The sequence below is a fragment of the Aythya marila genome, assembly GCF_965140915.1.
Source record: "Aythya marila genome assembly, chromosome: 2".
Lineage (NCBI taxonomy): Eukaryota > Metazoa > Chordata > Aves > Anseriformes > Anatidae > Aythya > Aythya marila.
Window position 1 is genome coordinate 53,536,910 of NC_139043.1, and position 14,506 is coordinate 53,551,415.

The following is a 14,506-nucleotide window of genomic DNA, read 5'->3' on the forward strand; positions in this document are numbered from 1 at the left end:
GTTAACCATCCTGTTTGAACATGAACTATAAAATTAACATTAACTTTTAAATTTGGTTTATCAGACCCCACAGAAATGTTCAAAACAGCTCTGAGACGCCCCCCTCCACCCCAGAAAAATTAAAAGCCATCAAAAACCCACAAAGAAGTCCAAGAGAATCAACTCTGTCTGAAATCCATTATCTTACCTCACAAAATTTCAGTCTTACTGTACAGGATGATTACAAAAGCCCAATCTAGTCCATCTCAATTTTTCATCCCAGATATATTTGCAAAGGTGTTTTTTGATGTAATGGCATATTAAGTGACGTTTAGAGTCAAAGTTAAAATCAGAATCGTATTTTAAAAACAATACAACCACGCTCAAAATCAATTACAGTCATGCACAATGGGAAACAACCCAGTACTGCCCTGAACAAGTTACCCAGCGGGTCACTCACTTTCTTGAAGCCTATCACTGACCTTCATAGGCATCTCTCTGCTTTAGCTTAAGACTAGTTAAGACTACACTGTCTTGAAATCTGGCTTTGCCTCAATTACATACAAATGGTGAGTAGAGGCATTTTGGCCATATTTTGTAATTATTTTTTACTTATTTTTTGAAAGAGAAAAAACACAGTAATTTTTAACTCTTTCTACGGAGTTCTCATTTTCGCCAGTGAAAAATCAGTATGTTGTTTTTAAATTAAGTCACCCAGTCCAGCCATCTTCCCTCACCAGCTGCAGAGCAGGGCATATTTGCATTGATCCAGCTCCGTACTGATACGTTTCACAATCGGTTCAATTTATGCGACAGGCTGGAACCTGGACTGAGACCTCTGAAGTGCCTGTAAACCAATCCTGCAGACAGCCTCTAATCCATCAACTGTATCTGGGAATCACGTTGCTTAAAATATTCCATAAATGCAACATACTTTTATTCTGTACAAGATTCACAGAGGCTAAGATGGAAACAACAGGAAAAAAAAAAAAGGACCATACCTGGTTTCTCAGACTGACAAGCTACACATTTGTTATCTTCTGCCTTATTTAATACAAGACATATTGCACAGTCCCAAGAGCCTTTCGGCTTCTTAAATTTGTCTCCAAAGTCCAGAGTGACTGTCGTGTCAGTGCTGCTCGAGGAGGATGTCACTGTCACTGAGCTGTCTGTAACCACTGGTAATGTCAGAGCAGGCATTACTCCCGTTCCAGGTTTTGGCGTCTCACATGCTATACATTTTGTCGCTTCCGGTTTGTTTTGGACAAGACATGTATCACAATCCCACGTTCCAGGTACTGTTTTGAATTTGTCTCCAAAGCCCAGCATCTCTGCTGGGGGCGCTGTTGGCTTTGAGGTGTCACATTGACTTGAACTTATTGTCTGTTTCGTAGTCTCAACTGTCGATGCTTTAGTCGCTTGACAAGTTACACATTTGTTGTCTATGTCTTTGTTTTGCAGAAAAGGGTCACATGTATCAGATTGCCAGTATGATGCTTGTTTAGAAGTCTCTTTACCTGCAGAAAAAGTTGTTATTGCAGGCCTAGTATAAATCACTGTGCTTGTTGTAGGTTGTGCAGATGTAGAAGAGTGTGTTTTCAAAAATCCAAAGTCTAGGGAGCAAGAAAAAATAAGTCAGACTGTTAGCGCAGTACCTCACTACATGCAACTAAGTGACTTTACTAGGGGACAAAAATTTAAACTCAGGTGCCAATGGTTACAACTAGACATTCAGACCCAACGCAATAGGAAGTCCCCAGAAATCTTATCTTAACGGATGAAATTTCATATGCTGCACTGGCTCACAACAGAACATTTATTTAAAGCTTCATTTAACTCTTTGTTTCCGAGGAAGTTTCAAATCAAAATTTTCACTGGTTGATACAAATACGAACAAACAGCAGACAGTTTTGACAGCCCAACGTGGAATGGAAATAATACAATTTCATTTAGATGCGATGCCCAATCGAATCAAATTTCTAGAGCTCCTCCTTCCTTAACAGATGACTCAAATTTACTTTAGTAAATGTACCGAAGTTTGTACTTGAAGCAGCAATCCATGCAGTACTTTCCCACAGATGCTGAATATTAATTAAATAATAAAACCTCGAGACAATTGAACAACTGTCTAATTTTCTACAATATTTGTTCAAAATGCATCGGACACAGGACAACTCCTGATTCAAAGGTGGCAATTTTAACAGAAAAGACAAGCTACTAATACAGAAACACTAAAGGAAACGCATCTTGAATAGCAGCTCAAGTTGCTTGTAAATCTACATTGAACATAGTTGTTTTGTGTTTTTTTTTGTTTTGTTTTGTTTTTTTGCTGTTTTGTTTTTAAATCAGAAGTGAAGTTTTTGAACAATGTGGATTTAGATTCTGCTTCTTTTAAACTGATAAAGTGACTGTCACAGATTTGCAGCTTTTGCAATATCTTTAGAACTGAAACTCTACTATTCTTTCTTCACCTGGGCTGAAGGTGGGACAGGAGTGTTGAGTTTTACAAACATTTCCTTTTCAATTCCACAAATTGTATTTACTTAAAATGAAACATTGATCATCTAGCTAGTTCTCTTAGTACCTCATTTACAGTTACATCCTAACACATAAAGGAGATGCAACCCATCTGGTTTTCAACTCGCAGTTTTACTTCCAGCAACAAAGACAACTTCACTTAGAATAGAAGGGGCAGATGCACCCTAGCAAACGCAGCGCTTAATGTAATGCTCTCCTATGTTCATATTTATAGAAAATACTCTATTAACCATAAGTTTGTTGTTTGTTTGTTTGTTTTAAATAAAAAATGCTAGCGTATTTTTTGCAGCATCTTTTTAAAAGGAGTTCATTATCTCACCAGGGTTTTTTAGAACGTCTAAGACGCTTCCTTCCTTTAATACTCGTCCATGTTTAAGGGGAACTCTGAGGGGAACAGCAACAAAACCTTCGTTCTCCTCTTGCTCATTGTTGGTGGATGCGGATGAGCTAGTTTCTTTTGAAACAAAAGAAAACAAACAGCTGTCACAATGCGACCTACTTAGAGCAGATTATACTCACTTTTGTTAGAAACAAGAATTTCCAACTTTCATGCTTCTCACGTAAGAACCTTCACCAATTCTACTTACTTTATAATGGTTTATAATTACAAGCAATAAAAACAGATCTGTCACTGGAAAAATACTGCAGAAGTCCAACACTGCCCGGAATTGCTAGCATGCACAGACAGGACAGATTTAAGATTTAATAAAGAAAAAAAGAAAAATCAGCACTTCAGATGTGAAGTGCTAAAATTTCAGTTACCTAGGGTAAGAAAGGACGTCACGGGCGTATCACTGGATCCAGAAAGTTCTGCTGATTTTACAACAGGAACACTAAATGTAAACCCAATCTGCTACGAACAAGAGAGGTTTTTCAGAGCCACAGGAACGTCAATCAAATGCACACACAAAACCAAATCTGAAAGCTGGTCTTCACATTTGTAGCATGCATGCTGAATGACAAATTATAAGCCAGAAGCCTACATAGTTTTCTCCATCAAGGCAGATTCTGCTTTAGTGTTCTGCAACAGCCTACTAAATACCTAAGAAAACTAAATGCCTAAGAAAAAAAGTCTAGCTTCTTTATTAGTTTACTTACAGGAAATGTAGATAGCACTTCTGCCTCAGTAGACTTCACAATTGGAGATGAAAATGCAAACGCAGGACTGCTAACATTACTTGTTGGCTGTATCTGTATTTTCAAAAGAATTAAAGGTTTATATTTAAGAGCAACAACTACCTGAATTCATTACCCAACAGAAGTCCTGCAGTGATGTTGAAAAGCTTGATGTTTCAGTTATTTTGCAGATAGAAGTAGTAATAAAACAAAGTCAAGTTTCCTAGTGGGTATAGGACAATATCTTCAAAACCAAATTCCAGAAACCGAGAGGAAAAGCTGGAGATGCTACTTAGGTCTAAATGCATGGAAAAGCAAACCAGGAAGCTGAAGAACGGTAAACTCAGCCCAATGATACTCCAAGAACTTCAGCAAACACCTCAACATATTACATCAGCTATCTACTTCAAACCATACAAAAATATTTCAAGTGCTCTGGAACAGGTTGATGTTTATTTTATTGCAATAATATGCCAATTATTGCACCCTAGGCTCATTCTATGTGAGGCTTATATGACCACATTACCTCTAATTTAATAACTTAAATAAAGTTGTGGTTTAACCATTGTAGGCAACTAAGCACCACACAGCCACTCGCTCACTCCCTTCAAGTGGAACAGGGAAAAGAACTGGAAACAAAGAAGTTAAGTTGTTAAATTTGAGGTACCATTAATGACTCATCACAGTAACGGCTACCTGGAAAGACAAATGCCATAACCCTGTACATACCCCCAGCTCCTTCCCCTTCTTTCCCCCAGCATTTATTGCTGGGAATGATGCTAAATGGTGTGGAATATCCCTTTGGTCCTCTGGGGTCGGTTGTCCTGGCTGGGTCCCCTCCCAGCCTCTTGTGCATACCCAACCTCCTCGCTGGCAGGGCAGTGTGAGAAACAGAAAAGGACTTGTCACTGTGCAAGCACAGCTCAGCAACAGCTAAAACACCAGTGCCTTACCAACACTGTTTTGGTCACAAATCTGCAACACAGCACCATCTACTATGAAGAAAATTAACTCTACCCCCGCCAAAATCAGTATAAATAACTTGCCATAAAATCCACACCCCATTCCCCCCCAGAATCCCGCAGCATTTGAAGCAGTTACACAATCGCATTAAACAGAAGTTTGCAAGGTCTAAGACTGAGAGAAGCAGAATCAAAACATTTGTGCGTTTTTCCCCAAACTGGCATGCGACCCCAATTTATTCAGCCGAGCGCAAACTAACATTCATTAGCTTCACGAGCACCACACAACTCGCAACAAAGCGGCATACTCACCCGAAGAAGTACTGACAGCAAAAAGACTTACCTGGCCCGCCGCCGCGTTTGCCATGTCTCCCGCCGCCATTGAATTTGTCATGCTCGTCATAGTCGTCGCCGCTGAATTTGTCTTGCTCTTTGCCAGTGTTAGATATGGTATGCCCGTCGCCACTGCTGGGTATGTCACGCCTGCCGACACCGTTGGATATGTCACGCTCCCCCCTGCCATCGAGTATGTCATTTCTTCCACCTCCTCCTCCTCTTCTAGGTATGTCATGTTCGCCTCCGCTGCTGATGGATTGCCCGCCCCCGGCGCTGCAGCTGGATTTCCCACCCCCAGCGCTACTGCTGGGTTTCCCTCGCCTGCCGCCGCCGCTGCTGCATTTCCTGCAGCCGCCGCAGCTGCTGCTGGATTTCCTGCGCCCGCTGCTGCTGCTTTTGGATTTCCTGCGCCCGCTGCTGCTGCTTTTGGATTTCCTGCGCCCGCTGCTGCTGCTTTTGGATTTCCTGCAACCCCATCTGCTTTACGGCTTCCCATATCTCCCGCTGCTTCTCCATGGCCCATGCCCGTCGCTCCCACTCTTCTTGAAATTCCTGTTTTCGCCGCTCGATTATCCAGGCCAGCTCCTTCTGCAGGGCTTCCCATGCCTTTTGCTTCTGCTGGATTCGCTCTTCCCGTTGCTGCTGCTGGCGTTGCCATGCCCATCGCTGCAGCAGGCGTTGCAATGCCCATTGCTGCTGCCGGAGTGGCAACGCCCTTTGCTGCTGCTGGATTTGCCATGCCCGTCGCAGCTGCTGGAGTTGCCATGCTCGTTGCAGCTGTTGAAACAGTGCTTGGTGACGCCGAGACAGCACTACTACTTATAAAACTAAAATTGAACTGAGGCAGCGACGCAGTACCGATGGGTAGGGGGATTTTCGGGAGCACTGGTTCCTCCACTTCCTAAAGTTGTAAATTTCAATTTTTCTTTTACAAGACGCACTACTTTCTCACATCGTCCCGCCCAATTTATTAACAAAATGAAATAAAACAAAAACCCATGCAAATTCAGAGAAAGCAAGTTTCCAGAAGAAAGCCTGATCTCCCCACCTCTGTCTACTAGGTCATTTTAATTTATGGCAGGCCTGCTTCCACATTATACTCTGTTCAACAACTGTACAGCAAGAACACTGAAAGCTAACTCAAAACCTGTGCAGAACAAAGAGGCACAGATCAGATTTTTCTTTTTCTTTCCTATACTTTGGTCATCAAAGCTCTAGAGAAGCATCATCCTTTCTAACTACCCTCACATCTCTCAAGACAAATGAGAAAGCGTTCCTCTTGCAAAATTAGGCAGGAGGGTTGCCAAAGTTTCTAAAGTTACTACAGCAGTGAACGTGGAAAAAGGTAATGTTTAAAGAAGCAGGTAGGTTCAACAACCAACCTAAACACAAAAAGAACCAAAGAAAGTCAGACTAGCAGCACTGAAGACTGTATTCTGGTAAGTACAGTCCATACCACGTATCAGGACACAAATGCAAAAATCACAAAACGCTATTTTCAAAACTTCCATTTTTATCCTTTCCACTTACTTTATTTGATTACTAAGATTGGATGAGTTATGTTTTAAATGACATAGACAATCTGATCAAAATTTGAACAGTACTATCATGATCTACTTAGAAATGACTAGGCAGGGATGTAAGGGGGTACTACTGATATTCAGTGCATCCTGCAGCTTACATCTGTTTCACTGTTTTGATTTGAAAAATTTATGGAACTTACTATATTTGGATCATGTTTGGACCATTTAATGTCTCTAAACTTAAATTAAATACTTAATATTAAATATTTAATATTAAATGTTTTAATTAATAAATAAAATTTAAATTAAAACTATTTGATTTTAAATACCTTAAATTAAATACTTAGTATCAACTTAATATTAACTTAATATTAATTAAATATTTACGTTGCTATTAAGTATTTAAACTAACTTACAGGCACCTCACATAACATCCAATAAAAGAAAAAATAATCTGAATATTCACGGTCATAGTTTTATGGAATAGATTTTTCTTATTAAAATAAGAAAAAACTCTCACAAGGAGTTTAGTGATTATCAAAAATTGAGTCATCATTAGCAGACATGCAGAATGCTGTCTTCTACTACTCTTTTTCAAACTCTTGGCCTGTATCTTTTTATATGACTTAAATATGAAACCAAAAATTAAACTTTTTTTTTCTTTTTATACTTGGCACTCATTTCAAGTATCATTCCAGTATAAAAACTACACAAACCTTCACCAAAACATTACTTCTGTTCTTAGGACTCACTCATTCAATTGCTAATGAGAAATGTTATAGTTCGAAGAATCTCCAAAGTAGCAGAACTAAAAATTTCAAAATTTTGTAAGCAAAGTTCAGGTATTCAAACACAGTAAATCAATTGAGCCTGCTCTGAAACCCACAGGAAAACAAACAATGCAAAACTAAAGAGGTATTATTATAATGTACTATGATGCAATAAAACTGACACACTTAGCTACTTACTTCAGCACTCTCAGTCACAGCAATTAATTTAAGAGTCACTTACCTGTCCTTGTACAGATCTTGATAAATAGTGTACTCCTCGTTCCCTTTTCATTTTGCCGCCTCCACTACTCATTCCTGAGGACAGACCATTGGATGCGGCAGTACCGAAGTTGTAGCTGGTCACATTTCTAGTAGTTTCACATTTCACACCGGTCACATTCCTGTAGCTGGTCACACAACAGTACAGAAGTTGGGAGAAAAAAAAAGAGGAAAAAAAACTTAGACAATTTTTTTCAAGACATTGTAGCTGTTATTAGTCCTAGAATTGAAACCTGCTAATCAGAAAAAACTAAAGCTGTCTCACAAGTTGCTAAACGCTGGTAAATACTTGATGTTCTAAATAGGAAAATCTTTATTAACAGCAGCAATGAAAAGGACATACATAAGCGCACCATTCATATGGGAACAATGACTAAGCCAGAAGACCTGAAATAGAAGAGCTGATTTAGATTGTTATTTTCCAATGCTTCCTTTAAATAGGACTGGTTCTCTGATTCTGCGATGAACATGCATCTTTGCAGGGAAATAAAAGAACAACTCACGAAAATATAGAAAGAGTGCTCATATGCATACACACATGGGACACGCTGCCAACAGCTATGATAGAACAGAGAGGCCGTAGACTTGTGTGGCAAGGTAATACAGCATAAGCTTCAGAAGCAGCTCTGGCTTTCATGTGGCCATCAGCAGGAACAGCAGAGGTGTTGGGGTGTGCCAACATTCCAGTCTTTTCAGACATGAATAGAGATCCCTTTTGTAAGGCACACAAAGGCATTTTTCTGTTACTTAGAAAAGCCTAGATCAAAACCAGATAGATTTCCTAATCTACGTGGAAATAGGGAAAAAAAATATCCCAAACCAGAAGTGAAATAGGGAATAGCACTAATAAAAGCACTATGGCAAGAAAATGAAGTATGCCTGGAAAAACTGTGACATCAAAGCTTATCTTGCAGCCAATCAGTAAGTACAAAAGTGCATTAGATCACACTGGAAGACACCAGGTCAAACTTCCAGAAGACTGAGGAGGAGAACTGGTCTAAACTTGTCAAATACTTGACAACAGCCTGCTTAGCACTCTAACTGCATAGAGGAAGACAGATCCCTAAGGCATATGCTCAGACTTTTCTCTAATCCAAACTGTCAATCAATTAGAACACTGAAAAAAGTCTTACATCAAAATAGGTCTTTATTCAGACAAGTATCGTTTGCCCATAATAGCCCATATTCCTCTTTCTGTTAACACCTGTCAGCTTCAAGGGGGCAAAGACAGTTGTCAGCCTTCAAGCAAGTCTAATCTACAATTGGACTCAGGCTTAAAAAAAAAATATATACATATATACACACACACACACACACACATATAGCATTGGTGGGCCAGAGATTTACTGAATATTCCAACTCAGCTGTCCAAAGGGACTCTTGCCAGCAGATCATTGTGGTGCTCCTGCTCCAGAACATGGCACCCAACAGACACCAGCACCACAAAAAACACTACCACCACTACCTACTCTACAAACAAAAGGTAGGGCACTGCAATGAACTTTGTGAACAAAATCAAAAGCAGTATGAGTTTTCTGGATCTCCTTCCTAAATGGAGAAGTAGAAAGGAGTTCTAACAAAGATAATTCAGAACAGTTTGAAAAAAACATAATTAAAACCCAGCACCTGTTTGCACCTGTACCAGAACCTTAAAGCCAGTCGCTTCCACCCCTAAAAAGGTGGTGGTTGTGAAGTCGAACTTTTAGATGCCAAAACAAAAACGTTGAGTTCTTTCTGCAAGCCAAACAATGCCCACGGTCACATAAGAATTGCTTGGCAGATGAGCAGAGTCAGCAAAATTCCCTGCTACTGTTCTTTGAAAAGAGCAACCCCCTAAAAAGGCAGGGTGCAAAATGTCCTAACTCAAGCGTTATTACCCCAAACACCATTTGCCCAGAAGGGAAAGCCATCAATATTATCTGGAGGATACCTCATCCTAACCCTAACCAACTAACTAACTAATTAACATCCTAAACCAAGAAAGCAGTATAACACAAAGCAGTCTCCTCAAGAAGAAATTCAATTAATTCTTCCGGATTTTTTTTTTTTTTTTTATTTTAGAGATGAGTTAGCATTTGGCCTCAAATGATTCTAAAGAACACATGGTCTTCATGTGAACTCAGAGCAAACGATTAACTTCATCATGAAAGGAGCATTAAAAAAATAAATAAATACTAATAAATCTTCTTCCAGGTTTTTGCTTAAAAAATAAAGAAAAAAAAACTGTGACTCACTTCGCCTACTTTACCTTCTAAAGAATACTTCAGAAAGAATCATTCCATGAGGACAGAGCTTTCAAACTCCAAGCAATTAAATAGCTAAAACTAATAGCTTTTCCCCTAGGGAACATTAAGAGGGACAAATTGTTTTGTTATAAATAAACTGACATATAAACTATGAAATATCTGTCAGAGCAAAATTTGTAACACTAAAGATTTAGTTAAACTACAAAACGATCCATATTTCCTATAGAAGGAAAAAATTAGGCCTCCAAAAGCACAGATCCTTTCCATGGATACAGCATTATAGCACGCCTTGTTTCCCATCTTCATATCCTACTCAGAAGATAAACTTGGGATAAAAAGTGGTGTATCAGTGATGTATCAGTCACTTTATTATTGTTCATCTTCATTCTTTTCATAAAAGCAACAATTTTCTCAAAGTTACACTGATCTTCAAACACAATCTGGACTTTGCTGTTCCCTCAAAATACAAAATTTTCATTGCATTTCCCATTCCTTTTACTGAGAACTGTCACCACCTTTCCAAAAAGGCAAGCATCTAGACTGTACTGAAAAGGAGATTTCTTTCTTCCTTCAAGTAAGTTTTAAATGAATACATGTCATACCTTCCAGATTGTTCTGCTTGCTGTTTCACAGGCAAAGTCTTCTCTCTCATCCCCTGCAAGTTAAATTTATTTCAAGATTTAGCTGAATATATACAGAATACACAAAGTACCCAAAACCATTTGTTTTTTTTTTTTAATTATTATTTATTTTTAATTTTATAACACTGAATACGCCTCACCTACTTAACCTTGTTCCCTAATTCAGCATTGTGGGTACAGTTCAGTTAAACTTTGGGGCTAAAGTGAGCATCACTGCTTCACTCAGCACTGAGGACAAACTGATAGAACACTAAATCAAATTTGTCAAATTCTCTACCAAAGAAAGTAATTATTTTAAACAACATGACAAAAATTGTGTACATGTGGGGCCAAGTTTTCATCAAAACTTGTGTTTACCAACCCCGTAAAAGGGACATACTTTTCTGTTTTCTATCATTTATCAACAAACAAGCAAAAAAAAACAAACAAACAAACCTCTACCTCCCCTAAAAACTAAGCAGTTGCTGCTACATGTGGTCTAGAACTTCACCAATGGAGATTGTGCTGGCTAAACAATACAGAGATGGAAAGATTTAAAAGCAGTAAGTAACCAGTATTACTGTTCACTTTGATTTCCTGCCTAAAAAGCCCATACATTTAACACGTCATCATTTGTACACTCAGACTGATACTGGAAACATGGGTGTTTTCGCAGAAGGAGATGCCAATTTAATTTTATGGAAAATTTATCAGACTCCATCTACACCAAAGCAATCAAAAACGATAACTCAGTGCATTGTCAGCTCTCACTTGGAGCACATAGCTCACCTGAAATAGTTTACACAGAACATGAGCATGTTTCATCAGTGACAGCTTTGTGTTCATGAGAATACAAAAGGAAAACATTTCTGTCTTTTAATATTCTTTCACTGAGCACAGGATGACTCAATAGCACATCATGATATTGTGAAAACAACAAGACACTGAGCATTCCAAAACCAGAATTAAATCCATAAAAGCTCAATCTATTTCACAATGGTTCCCACTGCCTTAAAGCTCGCCTCAAACATACTATCGGTACTTTTTGCAAAGATAGTATAATAATTGGTTTGAGAAACATTCCAAGATTGTAAAAAAAAAAAAAAAAAAAAAAAAAAAAAACAGGCACATAAGGACTCGAAAATGTACTTACTTGGTACTTTGTGTCTACTCTGTTGCAAATTTTGCTGGAATCAGGAGTTGAAGTCTTTGATGGTTTAGAATACTGGACCCGATGCATTGAATGAGGGTTTACCCTTGGTGTCACAAGTCTCTTTACAGGTGGATGCTGGGACTCATTCTGGGAGTCCAGCTTTGAAAGGGAAACAGCAATCAATTTATCCTTACATCTACCCAAAATAATTCCAATATTTATTGATGAAAACAAATTACAGAACTATAAAGCTCCCATTGGTCTTGGCACTCTGTGAATACAATTTGAAAATTCTAAAAACCATTCAACCTATAGAGGGAAATCACCAGAAAACCAGTAACAAAATCCATAAAGCTATATTTAAGTAGCCAAAGTCTGACTGAATTCCATTTCAAAATTTGGCAGTCAGCTTCGTAGACAAAATAATTCATGCTACCATAATTAAAATAACTCATGTTCCTATATGTTCCTATCTTTTCCTCTGCCCTCACTGATTTTTTTTTTAATAGCTTAATTCATTAATTTAACATTCAAAGCGTTAAGCAACTAATTATACAGGCTTCTGAGCTTCACATTCCCTACATTTTCCCCCTTCAAAGTTACACAAACAATAGAACACATTCAAAAAAAAGTTGTCAATCTTACAATAATCTCATTCATTAGAATATGATCCAATGCTTTAGATGTGCATTTAGATGCACATCAAGTAGTGGGTTTGACTTCATTTTTCAACACATTTTCACAGACCAGAGTTAATTTTTAACACAGACCACTGCATGTTCTGCAGAACTGACTTAACTGAACTGTCAAACAGAAAACAAACCCTGAAGGCTAAAAGATTTACCAATGGCTCCACCTGCAGTCTTAAGGATCAGAAGATACAGTCTTAGGAAGTATGTTATTGTTCAAATCAATACCAACAGAAAATTGCTTACATTGCAGCTTTAGTTTCACAGTATCTCCCAACTCTTAGTAACAGAATTCACACTATCTATGAAGTGTATAAAAATATATCTTTCTAAAAATTATTACATTCATTTTGAAACCTTGAATAAAATACGTTTTATGTAAGCTCACAAATCTGCTTCGAGTGAACGATGGTTCACCGCTGGTTTAAAGGTAAAAAAGAAAAATATTAATTCCCCCAGTTAGGCATTTAATACACCAAGAGCTATTCTGCCTGGTACAGTTCCTTGAAATAAGAAAAATACCACATCACTGCTACCCACTGCAGAAGTTTAGCCTGAGTGCACAAGTGTTCTGTCAACCACACGTTCACTTCAGCAGGAAAACACACAATCATCTCCTTCGCAAATAATTGCTTCTCATCAAGGGCTACCCTTCTCCTGCCAAGCATTATGAATAGACAATCTATCTCCTTCTACCCAGTGACAGCTGCGTGCAACATTCATTTAGTGGCTGACAACTTCAGGCTTTCTGTTGCAAATCTGGCAGATCTTTCTTAATGCCTTATCACAGGTGTATTTCTATAATATAGCTGAGAGTTCACACCAGATTTGTTTTTAGTTATTTGGATAATATTTATAATATACTTCACTTCTCAATGCCTTTGTAATTTGGCATATGGTGAAAAGATGGCACAGGGAATCTGAGATGTTTGCAAACTCTGAAGTGATTGTAAACTTAATTATACATCCAATCAAGGAATTAGCACAGAAACTTCTTGAGACATTGTCCCTTTTCTCATTAGAACAGAAGATGAAGAGCGTGCACATCCTGTTCTTTCCTTCAGTCACCTAATCTTAAAGCGGTCATTTCAGGGTTTTGCAATTTAATAAACCCAATGATACCCCTTAATTAAAGTCACCAAAAAAAGATGACTGGTTTTCATTTTTTAAACAAAATGAAAGGAAATCATGCTTTACCACAGCATTATCACCAATTCTGTGCTACCTCCAAATAGGAATTCAGGAGCATAAGATTTATAGTGTCAGAAATTAACAATTTCCCTTGTTTTTACCTTGAATGGTGATAAAAAGCAGAAAAATAGTTTGCTGTGCCCAAATGAACACCAAAGTCCGTACAAAGTCTATATGACCAGTCAATCAGTATTTTTCTGTTTGTGATCATTTCTTCAAGAGAAAAAATTTCCTCAACAGGAATTTTAATATGCAGCTTCACCCCAAACTGGGGGACAAGATACAACTACTTTGTGTGTTCTAGAGTCGTTGCTCTCAACTTACAAAGATAACAAATCTTAATGTGAGTAATCTTTACAGCCCTTCATCTCTTGTAGATAGATGCCAATATTAACTTGATTAGATGCGTATGTTGTCATTGAGGTTTGAGAAAATTTTTCTAATAGTGATAAAGCATTAGAAAAGTTATCTACCTCATCTTAAGACATTATTGGTTCTTACCTTTCTTCGTTTGGGCTGGAGGTCAGGAATATTCAGTTCATCTATGTCTGGAGGCTAAGGGAAAAAATAAAGCCTAAATGTTAGAGGGCTTTTTTTTTTTTTTTCCTGAGAGAGGGGGTTCCCTGCAATAAAAATATGGAGGTTCATGGTCAACTTACAGAACTCAGCGGCAAAAGAGGTGGCATTCTTTTAGCATCCTGTTGAAAAAATAGTGCAATAAATTAAACTCGACACAACATAAAGAAGAACAGTTTTATCTGTATCCTTTGATGGCACATTTACTAAGTTTTATAAACACATGAAGCAAAAACGGATTAAAAGAAGTGTTATTTACCATCAAAGGGCTTGACAGCTTCTCCATTGCCTCCAAGATGCACCGTGCTGCGGTACTTAAGGTAGCGTGGGACTGCACTTTTTCTTGTCTAGCTCTCACTCTCATTTGTACCTGGAAAATTAGCATTTTAAGTGTTACAATGGTCAATTCTGAGTTAAGGAGGCATGTATTTTATGTTCCAAGGCTACACTGATGATATAACCAATATATTCTGATGACAGAGAAAAATGCAGTCACTGGGAGTTCAAGCCGTAAAGAAGAGTACGTTC

General features: G+C 38.1%; 1 protein-coding gene across 8 annotated transcripts in view; it reads right to left on the reverse strand.

Annotated features, from left to right (window-relative positions):
• Nucleotides 1–14,506, reverse strand: part of NUP153 (nucleoporin 153) — a 41,928-nt gene that overhangs the window by 8,572 nt on the left and 18,850 nt on the right. For 3 of the 8 annotated variants that reach the window (XM_082752896.1, XM_082752890.1, XM_082752889.1), the window contains exons 6-17: nucleotides 14,238–14,348; nucleotides 14,062–14,100; nucleotides 13,904–13,957; nucleotides 11,523–11,681; nucleotides 10,352–10,404; nucleotides 7,466–7,631; nucleotides 4,939–5,832; nucleotides 4,363–4,503; nucleotides 3,616–3,708; nucleotides 3,280–3,370; nucleotides 2,837–2,971; nucleotides 981–1,592 (exon numbers count right to left, since the gene is read on the reverse strand). In XM_082752896.1, coding sequence (XP_082609022.1) covers nucleotides 981–1,592; nucleotides 2,837–2,971; nucleotides 3,280–3,370; nucleotides 3,616–3,708; nucleotides 4,363–4,503; nucleotides 4,939–5,832; nucleotides 7,466–7,631; nucleotides 10,352–10,404; nucleotides 11,523–11,681; nucleotides 13,904–13,957; nucleotides 14,062–14,100; nucleotides 14,238–14,348 — 2,548 coding nt within the window. The remainder of the gene's footprint in view (nucleotides 1–980; nucleotides 1,593–2,836; nucleotides 2,972–3,279; nucleotides 3,371–3,615; nucleotides 3,709–4,362; nucleotides 4,504–4,938; nucleotides 5,833–7,465; nucleotides 7,632–10,351; nucleotides 10,405–11,522; nucleotides 11,682–13,903; nucleotides 13,958–14,061; nucleotides 14,101–14,237; nucleotides 14,349–14,506) is intronic. The other 5 variants (XM_082752891.1, XM_082752892.1, XM_082752894.1 and 2 more) reach the window with 5 other exon arrangements.